General features: G+C 38.1%; 1 protein-coding gene across 2 annotated transcripts; it reads left to right on the plus strand.

Annotated features, from left to right (window-relative positions):
- Positions 1-487: 487 nt before the first annotated feature.
- On the plus strand, positions 488-12626 carry si:ch211-250c4.5 (coiled-coil domain-containing protein 110). 2 transcript variants are annotated; one of them, XM_041267674.1, is made up of 5 exons: positions 488-503; positions 6924-6983; positions 7480-7535; positions 9453-9518; positions 10275-12626. In XM_041267674.1, exons 2-5 carry the CDS (start codon positions 6959-6961, stop codon positions 12480-12482), a joined length of 2355 nt encoding a protein of 784 aa, XP_041123608.1. In that variant the 5' UTR covers positions 488-503; positions 6924-6958; the 3' UTR covers positions 12483-12626. The 2 variants fall into 2 exon arrangements, with proteins under 2 accessions (XP_041123608.1, XP_041123607.1); XM_041267673.1 differs by lacking the exon at positions 488-503 and having other exon boundaries at positions 6558-6983.
- Positions 12627-23851: the final 11225 nt, after the last annotated feature.

Consider the following 23851-nt stretch of genomic DNA (forward strand, 5'->3'; position numbering starts at 1 on the left):
GAACATCCCAACATGTGTGCCAAAATTCACCTTCCAAAGACCTAAATCTCTGAAGAAAATTCAGATGCATGAATGTAAGTTTGTGCCAAGGAAGGCTGACAGAAGTTACTGTCTTCTACATGGTATTTTATTTTATTAAGGCTGTAAAAGTTGAAACTGTTTTATGAGGCCTTTGCATTGGTTTTCACATTTTTCCCAGAAAGCTTGAACTTTTCTAGTATCTTGAGAGAAATGTAATTGAATTTATTTTGTTAAACTACAGAGAACTTGAGGCCTGCATTGGCACAGGCACAGCTTGGAAAGTATTTCAGCCGTTAACAACAAATCAGCTTGTTTTATTGTTAAAAAGCCATCATGGCCCCTGGGGATTTTTTTTTTTGACACTTGCGCTCAAGTTACCATGGGAATGGTGGTTTAAACAGACTGAACAATGGGGTTGCTCAAAGAGCTGGCTGCACCGTTGTGTTGAGTGCATTTAGTGAAGATTGAGGACTCCAGCTCCGGTGAGTACTGACTTTGCAAGTTATTACATCACTGTCAACTATTTTTAGATGTATTGCTGTTTAGTGTTTACATTTACAAAATATCTTACTATATCTAGAAGGATAAGTCTAAACATTGTAGTTTTGTTTGGATGCCTCAAGAACTCTCACACTATTTCCAGATTGTTACAGTTCAGCATCAGAAACTGTGATATTTTATAATAAGAAAGTTTGCAAAATTATTATTATTATTATTATTTTGCTTAGTTTGATTTGACTGTGAAGTTAATGTGCATGTTAAGTGTAATTTATTACTTTGAATTTCTTTTTAACTAGTTACAGTTACAAATATTATTTCCCTGGTACAATTTACAGAGATATTTCTTTTCGCTTGGTCATGGAGTAGCTTGAAATATTCTTTGGAGATCCAGCTATTCAACTCATGCATTCTCTCCTCTAGAAAGATGATATAAAAAGCACGTTCATGTGACATGTAACGGTTGACATACACTCATGAAGTGATTACTGTAATGAATACACTGATGAAGTGATTACTAATTAATGAATACACTGATGAAGTGATTACTGATTAAGGAATACAGTGATGAAGTGATTACTGATTAATATGTTAAGCATTAGCTGTAATCCTTTTTTGTAACTAAAAAGTAAATGAAAGTAAAAGTTATTATTTCACATAAAATGTAATCTGTTATCACATCTAGTTACCTGTCTAAAAAAGAAACCATTACAGTTACAAGTTACTGAAAAATGTAATCAGATTACAGTAGTGAGTTACTGGGCACCTTATATACTGAAGTAACTATTTATTTTATTTTTTTTAGCTTGCTTAAAAAAAATCTTCTGTTTGGTGCAAATAAAAATAAAACAAAACCACTGAAATGTTATATTTATTTATTTGTGATAAACTGTCCATGCCTTCAAATACTGTAGGTTTAAACAACACTGATTACATAATGTTATATTAATTGATACTTTAATAACATGCCATGCTTAGTTTTACTGTTCTACATATAACTGGTATATATACTGGTTTGATGTAGTTTGGAAACCCTTAAGCAGAAGCATGTCTTTCATGGGGGGCCTAAAGTAGAAGAAACAGAATGTACAAAATGAAATAGTCCATTCATCATTCATGTTAATTAGTCATTGCATCTTGTTAGGAGTAGCAATTAACTCACCTAGCCCATCACAACTCAGATGTCAGCAGTGAAGCTTGCACAGGTGAGACTCATAGTCAAACCAGCCTCAATCTCTTCACTTTAGTTTCACATTTAACACGCAAACATCCCTTGCAAGGAACTAACTGGAAGCATGATTTAATGGTCTTAAGTAAAAAGCATATCTCTATGAATCATGCTGAGCTGAAACATTGTAAAAACAAGTTCTAGAATGTAATGAGAAACATAAGCAATGCAAGTATTGGAAAACCAAATAGCATGAATGACATGTGGGTAAGAAAAGATTGTAATTGTGTACACTTTTTATTAACTAAACTAAGAATACTGTGAACAGACACAAGTTCATTACATTTTACAATCAGCTAGTTAGTAAAATACCCTCTCCACTCTTTGTGTGAGGACATAAGAACATAAGAACATAAGAAAGTTTACAAACGAGAGGAGGCCATTCGGCCCATCTTGCTCGTTTGGTTGTTAGTAGCTTATTGATCCCAAAATCTCATCAAGCAGCTTCTTGAAGGATCCCAGGGTGTCAGCTTCAACAACATTACTGGGGAGTTGATTCCAGACCCTCACAATTCTCTGTGTAAAAAAGTGTCTCCTATTTTCTGTTCTGAATGCCCCTTTTTCTAAACTCCATTTGTGACCCCTGGTCCTTGTTTCTTTTTTCAGGCTGAAAAAGTCCCTTGGGTCGACACTGTCAATACCTTTTAGAATTTTGAATGCTTGAATTAGGTCGCCACGTAGTCTTCTTTGTTCAAGACTGAACAGATTCAATTCTTTTAGCCTGTCTGCATATGACATGCCTTTTAAGCCCGGAATAATTCTGGTCGCTCTTCTTTGCACTCTTTCTAGAGCAGCAATATCTTTTTTATAGCGAGGTGACCAGAACTGCACACAATATTCAAGATGAGGTCTTACAAGTGCATTGTACAGTTTTAACATTACTTCCCTTGATTTAAATTCAACACTTTTCACAATGTATCCGAGTATCTTGTTAGCCTTTTTTATAGCTTCCCCACATTGCCTAGATGAAGACATTTCTGAGTCAACAAAAACTCCTAGGTCTTTTTCATAGATTCCTTCTCCAATTTCAATATCTCCCATATGATATTTATAATGTACATTTTTATTTCCTGCGTGCAGTACCTTACACTTTTCTCTATTAAATGTCATTTGCCATGTATCTGCCCAGTTCTGAATCTTGTCTAGATCATTTTGAATGACCTTTGCTGCTGCAACAGTGTTTGCCACTCCTCCTATTTTTGTGTCATCTGCAAATTTAACAAGTTTGCTTACTATACCAGAATCTAAATCATTAATGTAGATTAGGAATAGCAGAGGACCTAATACTGATCCCTGTGGTACACCGCTGGTTACCACACTCCATTCTGAGGTTTTTCCTCTAATCAGTACTTTCTGTTTTCTACATGTTAACCACTCCCTAATCCATGTACATGTGTTTCCTTGAATCCCAACTGCGTTCAGTTTGAGAATTAATCTTTTGTGCGGGACTTTGTCAAAAGCTTTCTGGAAATCTAAATAAACCATGTCATATGCTTTGCAATTATCCATTATCGATGTTGCATCCTCAAAAAAATCAAGCAAGTTAGTTAGACACAATCTCCCTTTCCTAAAACCATGTTGACTGTCTCCCAGTACCCTGTTACCATATAGGTAATTTTCCATTTTGGCTCTTATTATAGTTTCCATAAGTTTGCATATAATAGAAGTCAGGCTTACTGGTCTGTAGTTACCTGGTTCAGTTTTGTTTCCCTTTTTGTGGATCGGTATTACGTTTGCAATTTTCCAGTCTGTCGGTACCACCCCTGTGTCAAGAGACTGCTGCATGATCTTGGTTAGCGGTTTGTAAATTACTTCTTTCATTTCTTTGAGTACTACTGGGAGGATCTCATCCGGCCCAGGGGATTTGTTTATTTTAAGAGCTCCTAGTCCCTTTAACACTTCTGCCTCAGTTATGCTAAAGTTATTTAAAACTGGATAGGAACTGGATGACATGTGGGGCATGTTGTCAGTATCTTCCTTTGTAAAAACTTGTGAAAAGTAATCATTTAACATATTTGCTATTTTTTTTTCTTCCTCTACGATTTTGCCATTTGTATCTCTTAAACATTTAATCTCCTCTTTGAATGTTCTCTTGCTGTTGTAATATTGGAAAAACATTTTGGAATTGGTTTTAGCTCCCTTAGCAATGTTCATTTCTATTTCTCTCTTGGCCTTTCTAACTTCCTTTTTGACTTGCATTTGCAGTTCTGTGTACTCTTTCTGTGTACTTTCTTTTTGGTCCTTTTTTAATGCTCTGTAAAGTGCCTTTTTTCGCTGAATATTTTTTTTAATTGATCTATTAAACCATTTTGGCAATTTAGTTTTACATTTAGATTTGTCTACTTTAGGGATATAATTGTTTTGCGCCTCTAGTACTACATTTTTGAAGAACAACCATCCTTCTTCTGTGGGTGTTTTCTCTATTTTACTCCAATCTACTTCTGTTAGTCTCTGTTTCATACCTTCATAGTTTGCTTTTCTAAAATTGTAAACCTTAGCTTTAGTCTTTACTTTTGAGGATTTAAAAAACACTTCAAATGAGACCATGTTGTGGTCTGAGTTTGCCAGTGGTTCTCTGACCTCTGTTTTAGTTATTCTATCTTCGTTATTTGAAAAGACTAAATCAAGGCATGCCTCCCCTCTAGTCGGTGCCTTGACAAATTGTGTTAGGAAGCAGTCATTTGTCATTTCCACCATTTCTATTTCATCCTTCGCGCTACCCACCGGGTTTTCCCATTTTATTTGGGGGAAGTTGAAATCCCCCATTAGTATGGCTTCTCCTTTGCTACACACATTTCTAATGTCATTGTATAACAGATTATTTTGCTCACCGTCTGAATCTGGCGGTCTATAGCATGCTCCTATTATTATGCCTTTTGAATTTTTGTCTGTTATTCTGACCCATATTGATTCGGTTTTATTTTCTTTGTCCAGGTTTAACACCTGGGCTTCAAGACTGTTTCTTATGTATAGCGCTACCCCTCCTCCTCTTCTGTCCTGCCTGTCTTTCCTATACAGTGTATACCCACAAATATTATATTCGTCCCCATCACTCTCAGATAACCACGTTTCTGTAACACCTATCACATCATAGTTACCTGTTAGTGCAGTAGCTTCAAGTTCTAGAATTTTGTTTCTGATACTTCTAGCATTTAGATAAATACATTTAATGGTTGTCTTACCTGAGTTGTTGTTCTTGTTTTGATGCGGTCTCCCTTCTGTTTTTTTGTTGATTTCTCCCCCCTTCCTTTCTAGTTTAAATGCTTCCGAACCTGCTCGAGGATCTTTTCTCCAAGTAGACTAGTTCCCTTGTTATTTAAATGCAGTCCATCCCGTCTATACAGATAGTCCTCGTTGTAGAAAGTGGTCCAATGATCAAGATAGGTGAAGCCTTCCCGTGTGCACCACGTCTTCAACCATTGGTTTTGATTTATTATTTCCAGCTGTCCATATGGTCCTTTGCAAGGTGCGGGTAGTATACCAGAAAATACCACAGTTTTGGTTTTCTCTTTTAATTTCCTTCCTAGCTCTCTGAATTTGTTTTGCAGGGATTTTGGTCTGTCTCTTCCAATGTTGTTTGTACCGATGTGGACGACTACTACCGGGTCGTCTCCTGTTCGTTCTAGGAGCCTGTCCACGTTTTCAGTGATGTGCTTGACCGAGGCTCCCGGAAGGCAGCACACTGTTGTAGTAAGGGGGTCCAAACTGCGAACTGAACTTGCTGTGTTTCTCAATATGGAGTCCCCAACAATCATGACCTCCCTTCTTTTTACTGTCTTGTCACCACTGTCAATAGGGTCCTGGATGTTGTTCCTTTCATTCTCTTGTTGTTGGTTCTGCTCATCAAAATTCTGAAGTGACTCAAATCTGTTGGTTGTTTTGATTTCTGGTGGTTGTGTTTGACGAAGTTTCTTTTTTTCCCTGCTTCTGCCTACCTGAACCCAGCTGTTCTGACCTTCTATCTCCCTGGTGGCTTTCAGTCTGTTAGGGGTGATGCAGACTTCCATGAATTGTGGGTGTGCCAGTTCCTCAAGATCTTGTTGCTGTCTCACTTCTTCCAGCTCCATTTCTAGCATACTTACTAGTTTATGCAAATCCTGGATCGCGCGGCACTTTACGCACACTTGGTTTAGCTCCGCTGGGTTTTCTTGGATTTCCCACATCAAGCAGGTGTCACAGATTACTGGCTTGAAGACCATGTTGAGGGTTTTTTTTTTTTGAAGTTTAGTTTCTTCTGCAGCCGTCAACCTGCTTTCAAACTGCTTCGAAACTGCTCTGTACTTTTCCACGCTGTACTTCTCCCACTCGCTGTCGCTGGGAAGACTGCCTCGTTTAACTGCGTTGTTCTGCTGTGCTGTCGGCTCCTCCCCTCGCCCGTGTCTCAAAACGGCGCTGAATTTGAATCAGCTGCTCCGAGTTTCAGCTTGTTTGTTATCAGAAAAACACACGCGGCTGTGTTTCCCCAATGTCCTCTGTTTTCTGATTAAAGCAATTCAAGATGCAATTTCTCCTTTCTGCTTCGAAACTGCTCTGTACTTTTCCACGCTGTACTTCTCCCACTCGCTATCGCTGGGAAGACTGCCTCGTTTAACTGCGTTGTTCTGCTGTGCTGTCGGCTCCTCCCCTCGCCCGTGTCTCAAAACGGCGCTGAATTTGAATCAGCTGCTCCGAGTTTCAGCTTGTTTGTTATCAGAAAAACACACGCGGCTGTGTTTCCCCAATGTCCTCTGTTTTCTGATTAAAGCAATTCAAGATGCAATTTCTCCTTTCTGCTTCGAAACTGCTCTGTACTTTTCCACGCTGTACTTCTCCCACTCGCTGTCGCTTCCACTCGCTGTCGCTGGGACGTGTCTCCTTCCCTCTGTCTTGAGTCTATCTCCACTTTGTGTGTCCTCTGGTTTCTGTACTGCACTTAAAGTATTGGTTAGAGTTAACCATATCAAGTCATTTTAAGATTTTAAAGACTTCAATCATGCCTCTAATTCTTTTTTGTTCCAGGCTAAAGAGATTCAGTTCTTTCAACCTATTTTCATAGCTCTAATGCTTCAGGGCAGAATGCAATTTTTTTTTATGTCCCTTGTGTTTATCACGCTAAACTATTCATATACAACAATGACATTGTGGTGAATTCTCTGACGTAAAATAGAACAAAATAACACTTACGTTTGCTTTGCAGATTTTATGACTTGAATAGGTTTGGAATTTTCCAGAATGGAGGCAGAAGGCTGGATACCAGGTAACAACTATTAATAAGACATGAAGACACTGACAAAATAGCTTTCTCTTCACTCGTGACCCATGCTCACACTCAACATTTTACAGTGTTGTACTCTTCATCGTATATTTCTGATTGCTAGTATTTTAGTCTATTATGAATTCCACTAAGGCATTGATTTGGTCACCAAAATAATGTGAATAGGCCCATTCAAGAGCTTAGGGTTTGAGTGAATAATGTTCTTGACTTTGATATTCAAAACTTAAGACTACCCTTTTAAACATTACCAGTCACATGCTGCTGTAAATCATATTTAATGCTGGTATAATGAACAGTTTACTACAGTATATACTGTAGAATACTGCTGTAAGCTTTTATAGGTGTAATTACCCAAGTCTAGTGTATGCAGCTCTGTGAATAGCCCGTTCCTCAAACAGTGACGAACTGGGCCCATTGTGTAAATTCAGTATGCCAGTTGAGGGGTGAATTCAGCTCCAGATCTTCTCTTTACTTTCAGATAATCCGACCCACACTCTACTGGGACAGCAAGCCCAAGCCCAGTCTGTAATGAAGGTAATATTTACTTACACCTGAAAATGTGTTCTAGGACATAAAACACTGATGCTCAATATGTAGTTTTGACCATTTTTAGAAAATCTTAATTATCAATTTACAGTTTATAACCTCCTCTGTAATCCAACCACCACCCTGGTAACCTGTCACCTTGTCATATAACATTTACAGTGTTATTTACAGTACAGCTCAGAACTCCTTTCTGGATTTGGCTATTTCTTACACTGATTGGTGATTCAAACTCTGACTACATATTCAATAATCCTGTCACTAAAGTCATAATTGGAATAATTTCAAAAGAATAAATAATAAAACGAAACACACTGTGCTTGTTCGTTCAAACCGGATGGAGGCATGGTAAATCAATGAAAGCTCAAACAGATGACAAGTACAAAACATTGCATTATTTTCTTGCCTGTTTAGTTTGCTGTAGTCCACCTGTTTGCAGTCAGGTTTCTATTAGACAGAACCTGCTACACGACCCCTCCCTGCATTCAACAGCAAATAAAACACAATGGCTGTGTTTACATGTACGTTAAAATCGACTCTAGTCGTGGCTGTTTGACGTTGTCAAGCAAATACATCGTGAAACAACAAAAGAACGTCCTGGTCAGCGCAACTTTAAGGGCGGAGTCAATCGCTTTCTCAATAAAAATAGCTCTAAAAAGCCATGTAAACCGGAGGAGGAATCGTGCTTGTGTCACGTGAAATTTCAGCAGTCAAGATTCCGTTTAACTGGTGGAATCTCACGTTGTTCCTCAGCAAAACCGTACCAAACCAGATACACACACAGACAAGAAAGAACGCAACAGATGCAGCAAATGTAAACCTGTAAACATTATTAATGTTTGTATAAATGCATGTTAAGCACAAATAACCAAACTTTTAGCCTCATTATTATTATTATTATTATTATTATTATTATTATTATTTGTAGTAGTCCTATTCTCTTTCTATAATTTTTTTAAGATGCCCCAGGAACAACATAGCTCCACGTCTTCTTCCACCGCACAAAACTGGAATGAATTGTTAGCATCAATCGGCATGTTGTGCAATAAGTTATGGATATAGATAACAAGCAACATAAAAGTACCTTATTGCTTTAAATAAAGACTTTTGTTTGAATGTTGATAATATTACAAGACATCCACGTTTCATTATATTGTGTGTGTGTGTGTTTAGTGGATTCTGTGCCTGGCACTCCTGCCACAGCTGCAGACCAGCAGTCACTGGCTTCTCTGAGCAGAGGCAGGGTATAGGGACTGGCAGATAGGTACAGGAACATTAGGATGCTCAGCCTGGTACTCTGCCTGTAGAACTGTCAGTGCATGAAGCTGCTCAGGAACCTCGTATGTATTTTTACATATACCCTGTTCTCAGTCTTATATTCATATAGGCCTAAGGATCAGACTGTTTTTCTTTTTATTGTAGTATAACCCCCCTGCCCCCTGTGTTCCCACATTTTCCACGTATATTTATACTACTTTAATTAAATAAAACTTTTAGATGTTTAACATATCTATTTTTTAAGTAGTAAAACTTGTACTTAGTAGAAGTTTTATATTATATAGTTTTGTGTGTATGTGCGTGTTGGAAAGGTAACAAGACACAAACCAGTCCTGTGATAATTCGGAATGTGCACGACAACAAGTTAATTCTTTTCTCTTGTTAATTTTTTTTTAAAAGCTCTCCTCACAATATTTAGAGTCGCTCTTACTAGGCAGCCACAGACATTTAAATATCCACTCCCCTAAATGACTATGAATTGAGCAATCTGCATTGGTACGGCTGACTTTTTTTTCTTAAATGAGAACAGCACAGCATAAACATTGTGAGGAAAACTGTCATAACTTGTACATGTAAACGCCCTCAATGTGGTCTTTGCTCAAAACAAAATGCTTTCTCTCTCTCCTCCAGGACCTCCAAATTCAACTGCTGGCCTTCGATTCCCTGAGGAAGAAAGCTCAGGGGAATGCCTGCCCTGTAAGTGCTAGTCATCAGTTCCTCTGTTGATGCTTAACAAATATTCAACAGCTTTATCTGGTTTTGTATTTGGAACAACTCTGTCTGTAGCGAAAACTTCCTCAAAAAGACCTTTAAGGCCTTCTCAAAAAAGTTACCATATTAAAATAATTCCATCCATCTTACATGTTGTACAGGCCCATTCGCTATGTAGGTTTTAAAAGAAACACTTATAGTAACCAATTATTTTTCTATGTAAAATGCGAATAAATACAGCTGTTTACAAGACTTGCTTTTAGGTAGTGTTCAATAGATTTTTCCTGTCATTAAATCAAAGCCAGTCACTGCTGAGGTGAAATGATCCAGAAAGCGTAACAGATTTCCTGTGATAAAGGCATAGAAACTGGGAACATTCTTTAAACTAAAGTAGTACCAGATATAAACTGAAAATACATGTTTGCTATAAGATGTGTTTCTTTACAAAACTGCACATTTCAGACCTTTATAGGAAATGGAACAGCAAAACAGGTAAAATTTATGGAATTATTTAGTTTGTTAACATAACTTTAAAGCAAAATTCAAAAATCACACAAACAAAAAATGTTTTAACGGCAAACAACTAGGGTAGCTTTTGAGTAAAGCAAATATAGATGAATTAGAAGCAGATGGGTTACTAGTGGTGTTGGACAACTGTGCAGCCAATAAGAAAGCAGAACACTTGTTTGTCTATATCTATTAGCCAGACTCGTCCATTCACTTGTTTGACTGTTTTTTCAGGGATGCCAAAGACAGTCTCCCATCTGCTACCCAAAGACCACCATGTCAGCTGATAAAGCCAGACACTTTGAGAATCTCAGTAATCTTCTCGTCAAGATGAATCAGAGCCTCAGTGACTCTGATCACCTGGAATCGTCTTTGCATGCTTGTAAAATCAGCAGCGACGCTGTCCTCACATGGCACAATGTCCTTCAGAAAAATGTGGATGGATTACTCAAAGTGAACATGATGGAATCTTCTGGTATGCCATCTGGAGTGTCTTCACCTGCAGCCTCAATGCTAAGATCAGTGTACTCCTCATCCCCAACTAAGGGCTGTTTAGATATGTCTACAGAGAAGGCAGACTGTAATGATGAGCTTTGGAAGATACTGGACAGCATCAGTGATGCTGGAGAAAGGCTGAAAAATGAACTGGAAAAATCCCACAAAAGAGAGCTAGATCTAGCAGAGGAGCTCCAGATGTTATGGAATAATGTTCAGGCTTATCCGGGTGGGATTCTAAGTCTTGTCAAAGACCCTTTTGAGTCACGTAGTCCATCACCCGGGAGGCTTGTGATGAAAGGCTCTTTGAAGAAGGAAGAGGCTCGGGTGAGTCGGGTTTGGGAACTCGAAACTCAGGTTCAGAGACTGCAGAATGCCATGCTTTCTCAGGAGGAGGAAAATTTAGACCTCCACAGACCGCTCATATCTGAAGGAGCTCCTGAAAGAAATGACATTGTGGCACAAGCCCTGCTCGCTACCTTTCAGAGGGAGAACAAGCGGCTGAAGGAAACAGTGGACAAACTGGAAAAAGAAAAGGAGCATGAGGCTTCACGTTTCAGGAGGTTACCAAGTAAAGAGGAATTCTCTACCAACACTGCCACCTGTATGTCTAACCTGGCCAATGAGATCCGAGACCTGAAAGAAGAGCTGGAGGTGAAGGAGAAGCAGATCAGTGAGCTAGACAGAAACATGCAGGAGAAAATACAGTTCCTTAAGGAAAGACACAGGGAAGAAGTTCAGTCTTTGAAAGAACAGCTACAATTAAATGATTCAGCTAGACAGCAGATCATAAAGTTATTAAACGGGAAAGATATGGAGATAAAGGAAGAAAGGAACAAGCTTAGATCTAGAGAACTAGAAGTCCAATCACTAATGGAAATGCTAGCACAAGAGAAAAGTACAAATCAGGAGACGGTAGCAAACTTGGAAAAAGCCTGCAACTCTGCAAAGGTTACACTTTCCCAAAGTGAAAATGAAAACAGAGCTCTTGTAAAAGAACTGAAACACCTCCTGCACAAATATGTCAGTGTCAAAAAGCAAGCACGTTCTGCTGAGGAGCAAATACGTCAAACCCTGATAGAAAAGCAAGATATCATTAAGCTTGTTGATTCTGCAAATGAGGAAAAACAAAGAATGTATAATGAGCGCAGCCTTCTGAAAAAAGAGAAAGAAGTGACTTTGCATAATTTAGGAACCCTAAAAGAAGAAATGAGGCACTTGAAACAGGATAGGTATAGAAATGTTGAGGAGAAGCAGAGGTTGGAAGAGAAGGTTGCAAGCATGGAAGATGTAATCTTGGCATTGAAGCAAAAGCTTCAAGATGCAAACTCTGAAACTCAGAAAGCCATGGAATCACTTTCCATCAAGGATTCAGAGACGGAAGCATGCATGGACAGAATGCAAGAGTTAAAACAGGAAAACACCAGTCTAAAAATGAAAACAGAGGAGTACATTGCTGGAAAAGAAGCCATGTCTTTTCAAATGGAAGTGCTGAAGAAAGACAAGGATACAATCCAAGAGGGACTGCAAGAGCACATTAAGCAATTGCTATTTGATCAGCAGGCCATGGAAAGGACAAGTGAAGATTTGCGTAAGGAGTGCAGCGCTTTGTCTAGAATGGTTGCGGACTTGAAAGAGGACAAGAGACAGCTGCAGGGAGAACTCAAGGAGCTGCTTCAGGAGAAGCGTTACTTGGAAGACAAAAGCCGGAAACTCTGTGCTGAAGGTGAAAAAGTCAGATGCAGTCTTACAATGCTGGAGAAGGAACGTGACTTTCTGCAGATGGAACTTAGTGAGAGACGTAAGGATTATCTGAATCTGAGTGACCGCATTGCTCTCAGGCTTAATGAAATATGTGAAGACAGCTACACACAGGAGGACCACATGTCCATTCAGAAACTGAAGTTAAGTGGCAATCAGAGTTCAACCAGCATAAATCAGCAATAAAAGTAATGAATTTGTATTGGAAATGATTATGAAACCATGAATATTGGTTGGAAACATCACTAAAATACTGATTGCTATTCATTTTTGTAAGAAATCATACTATACATTGTATTTAGACAGTGAAATGTGTATTGTACTTTGTAGTCTATAGGCTTGTACTTTTGTTATAGCTTCTATAGGCTGGATTTGTGTTATTGTTTGTGTACTTTTTTATTATTGTTATTATTACTATTGCTGTTATTCTATCAAAATAAAGGATGTATATTTGTATTGCTTTGCGGCTTGCCCAGTCGACTCGAATGACATACACCTACACCTTCAGTGATGGTAGTGAAAAGTATCAAACAAAGAATGCCAATTAACAATACTGTGCTGAAATTAATACACGTTCTTCAACAACGTACCCAGAGCATAGCAAGCTCGGGAGACATCGTTCAGCATGCAATGCTTTCCCCACAGATTGTTCTTGGAAATATACCGCATAGCCTAGAAATGCAATTTATGCAGTAAAAAGTGACTGACTTGACAGATCTTAGATTGGATCTGGTGGCTGATGAATACTGGCACAAACCTTGTGCCACAGTAAAAACAGACATAAGAAATCAACTGCCTACAGACATTCTGGATCGAATTCTGACTATCAAGAATGCTGTTGAAAACAGCACCAGCTTCAGACTAATAAAGCAAATGATCCAGTCTGCAAATGTATCCATGTATGATCAAAAGAATTAAATAAGACCTAAAGAAATGTATTTAAAACATGTTTTATAATGTCAGTAAATAAGCGTCAGTAAAAAAAAAAAAAAAAAAAAAAAAAAAAAAAAAAAGGCTGTTTGGCAGTAAAAACAAAAATGCAAGTTTGGCTGCCCTGGCACACATGGTTCACATGAATAATACAGTTGCTCTTAGGAAACGCCGTTCATTTTTGCCCAGAATTATGAACGGAATGTGTTCCAGATATGCAAATGTTGATATTACTATAAACCGACTACTTCCTCAGCTAAAAATTATTCTACATTGGACAATATATTAGTAGTGACTTTGCAAAACATGCACGTTTCAATGCAGTGCTCACATACTTATAGAATCGTACTACAGCAGTCAATGAATAAACAGTCACCAATACTAAAGTAGAAAAACACACCTTTTAAGCAAACCAGTACTTTTTTACATTTCTTGTGAGTTTGTTCCTTAGAGTAATTTGTTTTTTGTTTTACATATTGAAGTGGTGACTTCATTCTTTGAATGTTATCAAAAAATACATTACAGTAGGTATAAGACTTATTTTGACATCAGCACATTACATATGGAAATTCATAAGAACACAGAAAATGTACAAATGAGAGTTGAGTCTAAGTGATTTTGCCTCAGCAACATGACTAGGTAGCCTATTCCACACCCTCATTACACTTTGTGTGAAGAAATGTTTCCTTCCCTCTGTCCTTAGTCTATCTCCACTTAATTTCCAACTGTGTCCTCTGGTCATGGTTTTTGAACTGTGCTTAAAATAATGGTTAGGGTTCACTTTATCAACCCCCTCCCTCCCTCAATCCAGGTTAAATACACTGAACAAAAATATAAACGCAACATGCAACAATTTCAAAGATTTTACTGAGTTACAGTTCATATAAGGAAATCAGTCAATTGAATTAATTAAATAAATGAATTAGGCCCTAATCTATGGATTTCACATGACTGGGAATACAGATATGGTTACAGATACCTTAAAAAAAAAAAAAAAAAAAAAAAGGGGGGTAGGGGTGTGGATCAGAAAACCAGTCAGTACCTGGTCAGTTAGTACATATTTGTTTGTTTGTTTAAAAGTGACAGGGCAGGAGCAAGAAGGGTAACAACTAAAAACTTCCAACAAAAAGACTTGTTTTACCAACAGTAAGATCCCAGATTTAAGGAAAGAAAAGTTATGTTGGCTGGTGATGGAGGACTCCCTTTGAGCACATGGCCAGCTTGTATTCAGAATACTTCACTCGCCATTCTCACAGAATCAGCATGGAGAAATCACTGGAAGAGGAGTCTCAGAGATTGGTTTCCACAATGCCATTTGGAGCAATGGAAAAACAAGTTACATTAAAAGTGACAAACGTACTCTTATTGGAATGTTATGGATGTTAATAGTGCAATACGCAAGTATTTTACATTTGGGTACAAAGCTTTGAAACAAGGAATTTAAAAACAAAAAGAAAAAAAACAGTTATATGGAGGCAAGTAAAAGCCCTTCAGCTTGGAACCATCCCAATGCAACTGACCAGCCAACAACGATGGATGACAGGTACACCGATTTTTATCTGTAAGTTTAGATTCATCCATCTACAGATATGGCCAAAGGTTTTGCATCACCCTATAGAACTAACTCATTTTGCTTCATAAAAGTCACCCAGGACTGGTGACCGTGCCTTTGTTTCTGTTCGAGACTGTACTGTGTTATTCACCATCCCTGCGCTTTACACATTGTTGTGTACTGCCGGGGATTTATTATTTGATGGTCGCCAGACCTGGAAACAGCACAAATAAACACTTGTTCACTGAATCACTGTTGTCTGTTCATCACTCCTGCACCGCATCACCGCTACACCTGTTCCCCTTACCAACCACTTTGCCACAGTGACATTTCGAAATCTAACCTAAAAAATAACGTACTACTATGATAGCTTTCGGTAGACTTTTTCATTCTGTAGTGTCATTGATTACATGATGATAAATAAAAATCCTAAAATTCTAGGTAATGCAAAACTTTTGCCCACAGCTATATAGAACCTTGTGGTCACCCAGCACCTCAGGTATACTGAAAATACACAACCATCTTGGGTTTTCCATAGTCTTTACTCCCTTTAGCACCAAGATTTAGTGGGCCCAATGCTGACCATTACAGGAATAAAAATACAGTATGTTTTCTGACACACAGGCAGTGCTAGTTTCATGCGAGATGAAAATCAGCAGACTTGTTAGTGTTTTCAATCACTTTAAAGAGCCTATCTTCTTCCTTCTTCATATTCTTCATTTGACCTATAATAACCAAGACACCAATAAGAGGATGATCAAAAATATAGATTGCATTTGAAAAATCCATCAAGCTAAGAAAAATAAATAAATCTACAATAAGTTATATACTGCAATACAGAATATTGTATACAGAACACCTTAGGGTGACACACATGTACTTCAACTTGCTCATGTCTGTCATTCCTGGACTCTCATATTTTACATTTAGGTACAAAAAAAAAAAAAAAAAAAAAAAAAAAACCCTCTTCCAAAGCTTGTAACCCACAAAGTATTTAATATTGCCTTCCTTACCAAGCAGGTCACTGCGATCCAGCAGTGTTTCCAGCTCTTTATCACGGATGACGTTTTTTCCTGTTTCTTCCATCTCTCTGCAAGGAAAAAAAAAAAAAAGAAGACGACGACAGCATCAGGGGTGCGCATTTAAAAATATAAAAACAAAACTAAAATTAATATATAACCAATAGCTATGCAAGTGCACAAATTAATGTAGCAAGGTCAACACATGTGACTACACTGGCTAGTTTGTAAGCAATAGCACAAACAACCACTGTCCGCCAACGTCAGTGATGAGTCAAAACACTACTGCTCAGACACTACATGAAGTTTTAACTTTATTGTGCAAAATCGGCGCACTTGATGTGTAACAACCAGCAAGCAGTCACTTTTACAACAGAACAACAGTTTTCCTCCACAACTTTTTATACTTACAGAGATGCCAACATTTGAAAATGGAAATCCTAGCACCTGGTGAGCGAAGCAACAAGAAAACCCTAGCAAACCCTAGCATACCCTAACCACGCCCCCTTCATGCACTTTTAAGGAGAAAATCAATCAATATTCAGCAAGAATAATGCTTAGACAGAAATGTAATTCAGAGCTAATTATTTAACTGTCATAAAAATAAATACACGTTTTATTAAAATCATACTTTTATGTCTGTGCCCCAGTAAGACCTCTTTCTTGACCGTGGCTCAAATTACAGCTTTTCAAATTAAAAACAGGAGAGATTCAGCATATATTTTCTCACAGTACAGAGTGTTTACTGTTTATGTACAAGCAAGTATATTCAATTAGCATCTCTGAACCCATAAACCATAAGTCTTGGCAATTCTCAATCACCATGGCCAGCAACGTAAACTTTGGTTGGCCTGTTTCAGGATTCAAGATCCACCCTATCTTGTACCAGGAATCATTTGCCCTGTCTGACCGAAGAAAATCTTCGGGAATTTTCTCTATTTGGTATGCAGCAAACTAATTTTCCTTCCAAATGGTCCAGCCTGTCACCTGATACCAAGTCAAACCTTCTGACAAAATACATCACAGATTTAAATTTGGCATTTGCCCTCTGCCTGATGTCAGCCAATTCCGCATGTTTTAAGAGCTCCTCATGCACTGGCAATTTGCTGGTAACATAAGAACTGGCCTCCGCATAACACTCTCTGACAGCGTTGACAGAAATACAATGAGTTCTGGTTGTAAATCTCACGCTTGACCTGTGAGGGTGCTAAACAGTGAAAGGAGAAGTATCTGGACGGTCTGGCCTGACAGATCATTTCCAAGGTTGGGAAGTCGGTCAGCGTGGATGGAAGCAAGACTCTGTTGCAGCAACGTATTGACCTGGAAAGTAAACGAGGTAGCAGCTGCAAGCACTAGACGCAGCTGGAATCGTTTACCAAGGGTCATGCGGGGTAGCATAAAAGGGGCCAGAGAAACGCTTGGGTTGTGTGAATAAACCTGGAAGGACTGAGAGCTGCAGTAGTAACTGCCTGAGAAACTGGATTGTGAGAAGAATATTCATGAGTGTTTGTTTGTTATATGTGTTGTTAGTAATTGTCTTGTTTGTTGAATCACCAGACAGCTAAACACGTTCTGGAGCTGTTGCTTTTGGGCCAGCACAAGCCGGAACTACACTTCATGAACTGTCACCAAATAGCCTGTTATCACCCACCACGAGCACTAATACACACACGCACTGGACTGGTGACCGTGTTTTAGTATTGTGGGTGGATAACACTTATAGTTTGGGACTGTAAACCCGTTTGTTTGGTGCCCGCATTACACATTGTTGTGTATTGCCAGAGCGGTTTCTTTTTGGTCACCAGACCCGGATTCATCTTTTGAGAGCATATATAGTCGAATTATATATATATATATATATATATATATATATATATATATATATAATATATAAAGTTATTCTTAAGCACAAACCTGGTGTTCACATTTTTCAGAACCTTCCTTGCTTCAGTGCCACACAAGCCCTGGCACTGTTTCAACTGCTTGTGCTACTTGCCACTTTTGTCTAGATAGTAATATACGTCTATCAGGAGTTTGTCGATTCTTGCTAGTAATTTCTTTGCAGCCGAGTGGGTAGCAGAAACAGATGCTAAAGTTTCAATGATTGCTTGGAAGCAATTTCACTATCAGGAAAAGCCACTTTCACAAGTGGGCCTATGTGATCTGAAACGGCAATTAGTAAATTGTGCTCTATAACAAAGTTTGTAAAAAGAGTCTCCGCTTTAATCACGTCATTTTCGCCATCTGTTTTAAAAAAAAAAAAAGTCCAATGATCTATTTTCCTGCGCTCCCTGTGCATTTCTCTCGTGTTTCGGGGTTCTGACGTGTTAATCAAGATCATTTATTACCCCATGCTTGACAGTTAAATCGCACCTGCAGTACTTACAGTAAGCATGATGTTTTGATATCTTACTTTTTCTATGAATGTATACATCTTGGTGTTATCTTCTTTGAACCTTTGTGCATTCAGCAGAAGTCTTTTTTGTGTTACCATTTTCTTTATTAAAACATTGAATGCAAAAGTTACCGCTGCTAATATTTTACCATTTGCTTGCAGCCGAGGCGCTATTTATTTATTTATTTTTAATATATTTTGGCCATCCAATCACTGATCTTTTGTTTTTTGTTTTGTTTTTTTCATTGTGTCAAAGCCTGGACCACAGTGCACGTCCCATTGTAACTGGTCTCGGGTACTGTATGTTTTTTTTTTTTTTTTTTTTTTAAACCACAAGACAATCACAGCGTGTGAATCAGATGTGAACACACACCAAAATACAAAAATGGGAACGCGGAAACTCACACAATCATAACATAGAAGCACAAAAGACCCCCCAAAAAAACGAAACAGAAGCACCCGTCTTGTTGCACTGATGCGAGCCTAATTAAAAAAGACGTAGGTTTTTTAACTTGGCCCGTATCATCGTAGCAGAGCCTCAAAGCCCTAGCTGCTACAACCAAACTGTAGCAGTTGGCATCTCTGCACTTTAAACTTTAAAGTCTGTTTCAAAGCTATTTTCAAAAAGAATAGTGTAAGATTATTGCCCACAGATAACACAGCAATAATGATACATGATGTGGTATGGAACAAAAAAACCAGAGCACGTATGGGGTGTGTGTGTGTGTATGTGTTTGTGTGTGTGTGTTTTTATTATTGCTCTTCCTGCAGAGATTTATACAGAACAGATCTCAAACACCAGTGTAGTAGAAATCACATTTTGAAAACAGCTTTGAAACAGACTTTAAAGTTATACGTGTAGAGAGTTGTCAGGATGTTAATGAAAATAAATTACAGGTTCAGGAGAAACAGATGATCAGGAGAATAGATCATAATCTTAGATCACTGCAGCAACTACGTATAATTCAGGCCTCTGTCTTGAAATCGCACAAAACGATATCCAAAAAGGTCTGGTTTAACCTTTTGAGTGGCGAGTTCTAAAATGAACTGCCGGTCCTAAGGGTGCAAGTTTTTTTTTTTTTTTTTCTGTCTTCTGAACTAGAGGGAGAAATCGAGAGTGAGAGCAAAATTATCACAAATAAATCATATCCGGGTTACAGAAACATAGTGTTACAATATCTTATCAGGAGTTTTGTAGGCTCAGCAATTCAAGTTTAACCCTTTACGGTCCTATGTCAGACCAGGTCCGACATTACAATTTTCTCTTTCCAATCTGATATCAGACCTTGTCCGACATCATCAAAAAGATGTAAAGCACAGATCTCTAGTAGTTTTTTAGAGACCAATAGGTGCCGAATGAAGCCATAAAAAAGGGCATATCTGATAGCCCCATGCACCACAAAGACATAAACTAAGAATATAGCTGCTTCTGCATCCAGCGCAGTTGTATTGATACAGTTTCAGGGAAGATGATTGTGGGGTTTGGAGTTAGTCAAGTAAATCGTTTGTCAACGGACACAGATTTAAATTTCAAATGTAAACGTATAAGTGGTGACCATCTTGTTTTATAAAACATCAACATTTTCACATATTCGTATCCCATTGTTACTGGGACGATAACTACCAAGTTTGGAGTTTGTTGGACAAACAGTATTCAAACAGCAGCTGTTTGCTGTTAGGGGCGCGTTTCGATAAGATTTGTGGCTGCCATTTTGACATGAAAATTTATCACAGCAACTTGTGCTTCGCAAACTTGATGCGTGTTTGGATGCCGACATATATATGCCACTTTCATATCAATCACTTGACCGGTTCCCACGAAGAAGATTTCAAAAGGTTTTATCGAAAAATGCGTCATGGCGCCAATTGCAAGGATGTTGCAGCAAAAAATTTTCAGCATCTGACAGCCAGTGTATCCAGCTTGTTAACTGCCAGGTCAGAACCTGATCAGTCACACAGCGTTGCAGCAGCAGCAGTTTAAAGTTTTGGGAAGAAAAAAGATGGGGTTAGAATCTGAAATCACAGGGATCAAGACAGCATAGAAGCATTTCGGCAATAAGCCAAAACAGGAGTGGACAAAGAAACACTACATGTTTCATACAAATTACACATTTACAAAAATAATATTTTTCCTAGTGAAGCATGTGCAAAACACTCTGCTCTCGTTCTTTGATGATAATATTTTCTGCATCAGTAGTGACATTGGTTATATCAAACCAGTCCTCAAAGCTGGGGGGGGGGGGGGGGGGGGGGGGATGGGGGGACAAAAGTTTAGATGGTGAACTAAAAAAACAGGACACTTCCAGCCTGTTTTCAGAGGGTGAATTTTAGAGAGAAAATAGACGTTGCAAAGTTTTTTTGCCACCTAATTATACGTCTCGATTTGACAAGGTCAGGTTAATTTCTCCTACCCACAAAGCCCTTTGCGACTCCCGCGTATGACTGATTTAATTGAAATGACAATTGATTTTCAGGTTCATTAACTAGCGAATTTAGACACATTTCAATAGTCTGGACTTCAATTTAACTGGAAAACAACGAGGCAGATCAAATGCGGTCACAACAATGGGGAAAAAAAGGAAAAATTCTCAGCCACCCAAGTTGAGCTTTTGCTCGATGATAATTTTAGAAAATCAAACTGTTATTTTCAGCAAAAGATTCGGAGCCACTGCTAAATTTAAAATACAGAAGGATATAACCGAAAAAATAACCGCAAACTCTTCCACAAAAAGGTAAAAAAGTCCAAAAAGGAATCTAGGACCTAAAGTTGTGTGCAACCGCTAGGATCCTTAAGTCATTTTGAACAAAAGCATCTGCTAAATGAATATTATTATTATTATTATTATTATTATTATTATTATTATTATTATTATTAAATACAGCACGCCTTTAGAAAAATAAAATCCTTAATTTATTTCAATATCACAACATATTCTCGGACGCAATGTTAATATTCATATTCTTTACATGCAATATCTGAATGTTTATGTATGTTTGTGAAAAATCTGAAAAAAAATGTTAAACCATTAATATGCTTTTGTTAATTATGTTTTTGAATAGTCATATGCTAATGATGTATTTAATATATTATAAAATTAGCCAGCCTCCACTTACAAGCTCCTGTTTGAATTTTCTGAACAAGGCACTGTTCTCCACAATAAATGAATTGTGACATAAGCCAGAGTACTTAGCAGCTAAATCCGTGATAATACATTGAGCATCATATAAAATTTGCAGTGTTAAAGAATGATGTTTTCATTCCTTGAATCTGGAGATGCTGCAACATGTGTGCAATCTATTACACCTAGCATGTCTGGGAAGCCAGACAACCGATAATATCTGTGTTTGGTTCTATATCCCCAATTGGAAATAGTTTATACCCTTGCCCTATGGAAAAGTGCATCTGTGACATCAGTCAGTGTCTTTGACATAGAAGACTGACAGATGCCTCATCTGTCCCCAGCTGTTGTCTGGATGGCATCCGTTGCATGAAAATCACACAGCTCTGTTACAGTGCCTATATCCAATCTGTATCTACACATAACTTGTTTTATAGTTAGATCTAGAAGTGTCTGACGGGAACGAAATATTCTGTGTTTAGTGTAGGGCCGTTTTTTCTTCATCCCTTCCCTCTCGAGCTGCAGTCGAAGAATTAGAAGCAGAGGCATGTCTTAATTAGCGAGTGTATTTTGCACAGTTTGAAAATAAGGTGTTATTTGCAAAATAGAACCAATTATGAATTTCAATTGCTTAACAAGCTCAACGCGAGTGTATTTTCAAAAAAGTGCAAAGCCTAAAATTCTATTGCGCCACTGACTTATACGACTCAAATATATTTTGCAACTCATCTGGAGTCACAAAGGTGTTTTGCCACCTGTTTTTCCCTGTTTTTTTCCCTGCTTTAACCCTTAACGGTCCACTTACTCAGCGCTTGTCAGGCACGTCAGGTCCAATTTATTTTCACACGCTCTGTTTATTTTACACGCGCTGTTTAAAATAATCTTTTTTCAGAGTAAAACAGGTTTAAAAAGGCACTGAATCGCAAAAGGACACTCAGTATTGCATCGCCAGCCAAGCCCCACACCTTATTCGCTGTATTTTTCACACACCTCTTTATAGACGTGCATACTGATAAATCCTCTCCTGATAACTTGTTTTATCACCAAACTCCTTAATAATGTGATCCAAGTTGCTCAACTCAGCTCTGCGCTTGCACATTCTTTGCTAGTTGAATCAGAATGTTGGTTATTTGGCAGTCATGCTATATTATACAATTAAAACACATAAGCTCACTTAGGGAAAGGCTCAACATGAGCTTCAGTCAAGGAGTCTGTCAGGCAATCTTTTTAAAAATGTCCACATAAAAGTTTGTGGGTTAAACAAGTAGAAAATAAATACACAGAACAGACTGCAGCCAAGTTTACAGGGAAAAGAGCTATGAATAGCAAATAAGTTCTAAATATTAAAACAAATAAAAATCATATGACATCCGCTTCACAAGCGCTATCCATGGCTATTTGAAGTCCTGCCAATTAACAGCAGACTGTTACAGAAACTCAATTCATCCCCAGATTGTTACAACACATTCCTTACTGTTCTTACAGAACATGCAATGAAATTATTATTGAAATGTAATCTTCAACCAGGCAAATACACTGAAGCTAGTTAGAAGTATACTCGCCAGTAAAACCACAACATGGGTAGGAACGCTGCATAATGCAATTCTATAGTAATAGTCAGTAATAGTGCAGTAATAGTCTTACTTTTTCCATCATTGCCTTCTCTTTTTCCTCTCCTTCTTTCATCAACTGTTTCTCCTCTTCCAGCAATTCAGGCATTATAAGGTCTCCCATCCACTCTTGAGATTTCCATTGTAGGGCTCTCTGAAATAAAATAATAGGAACAATAGGAGCAATATCCTCGACCAAAAAGGTCACAATTCACGTACCCCATCCACACAAATTAAATCATGCACAATCAACACGTGTTGAACATATTATTCAACAGTTGCTAAACATATTATGCAGACAGCTCTATAAAACACTTGAGCCAAGACTGGTAGGGAGAGAGGTTCTGTCTAAGATGGAACTGGAGAGCTGCTTCAAGAACATAGTGTACCTGTAAATAACAGGAATTCATGGGATGCTGAATTGTCTTTAAAAGTAATATCTGACCAGTAAAGTCTCCCTAGTTTGACTAAATACTTGCATGTTTTACAGTATATTCCAATACTGTTTGGCACAACTATACAATCTACATATTCCACGGTATACAAAAACAGCAACAAAATCACATGACATCGACTAAAGCATTTCTGAAGCCTTAATTGTTAACAGCTATATTTTATCCAATTCTTCACACTCACCAATTAAACTTTACTTAGTCAATTGATTATAGTAGGCGTTCGCCAAAAGAAATGACATTCACGAACTACAATAGTGATACCTTATCATAGGGTAGTAATAGTAAAACAAAAAACAACACACAACATATTGTATATAGACGCAGATACCAATTTTCTCACCTCTCCCAGAGCCACTCTGCTCCACTGCTGTCCCCTCGGGATGGCCAGGCTCATTGGGTTTAGGGCACTGGGGAGACACACTCCTCCCGCCGTTCACCATGCTGAGACAAGAAAAAACTTAATTAAACAGAATAC

The sequence above is a fragment of the Polyodon spathula genome, chromosome 13 (assembly GCF_017654505.1).
Source record: "Polyodon spathula isolate WHYD16114869_AA chromosome 13, ASM1765450v1, whole genome shotgun sequence".
NCBI lineage: Eukaryota > Metazoa > Chordata > Actinopteri > Acipenseriformes > Polyodontidae > Polyodon > Polyodon spathula.

Excerpts from the sequence above, each read along its gene's own strand:
- si:ch211-250c4.5 (XM_041267674.1), top strand. The coding sequence starts at position 6,959 with ATGGAGGCAGAAGGCTGGATACCAG. Across the intron at positions 7,536-9,452 it reads AAGCCCAGTCTGTAATGAAG|GACCTCCAAATTCAACTGCT; the intron begins GTAATATTTACT and ends TCTCTCCTCCAG. Across the intron at positions 9,519-10,274 it reads CTCAGGGGAATGCCTGCCCT|GGATGCCAAAGACAGTCTCC; the intron begins GTAAGTGCTAGT and ends CTGTTTTTTCAG.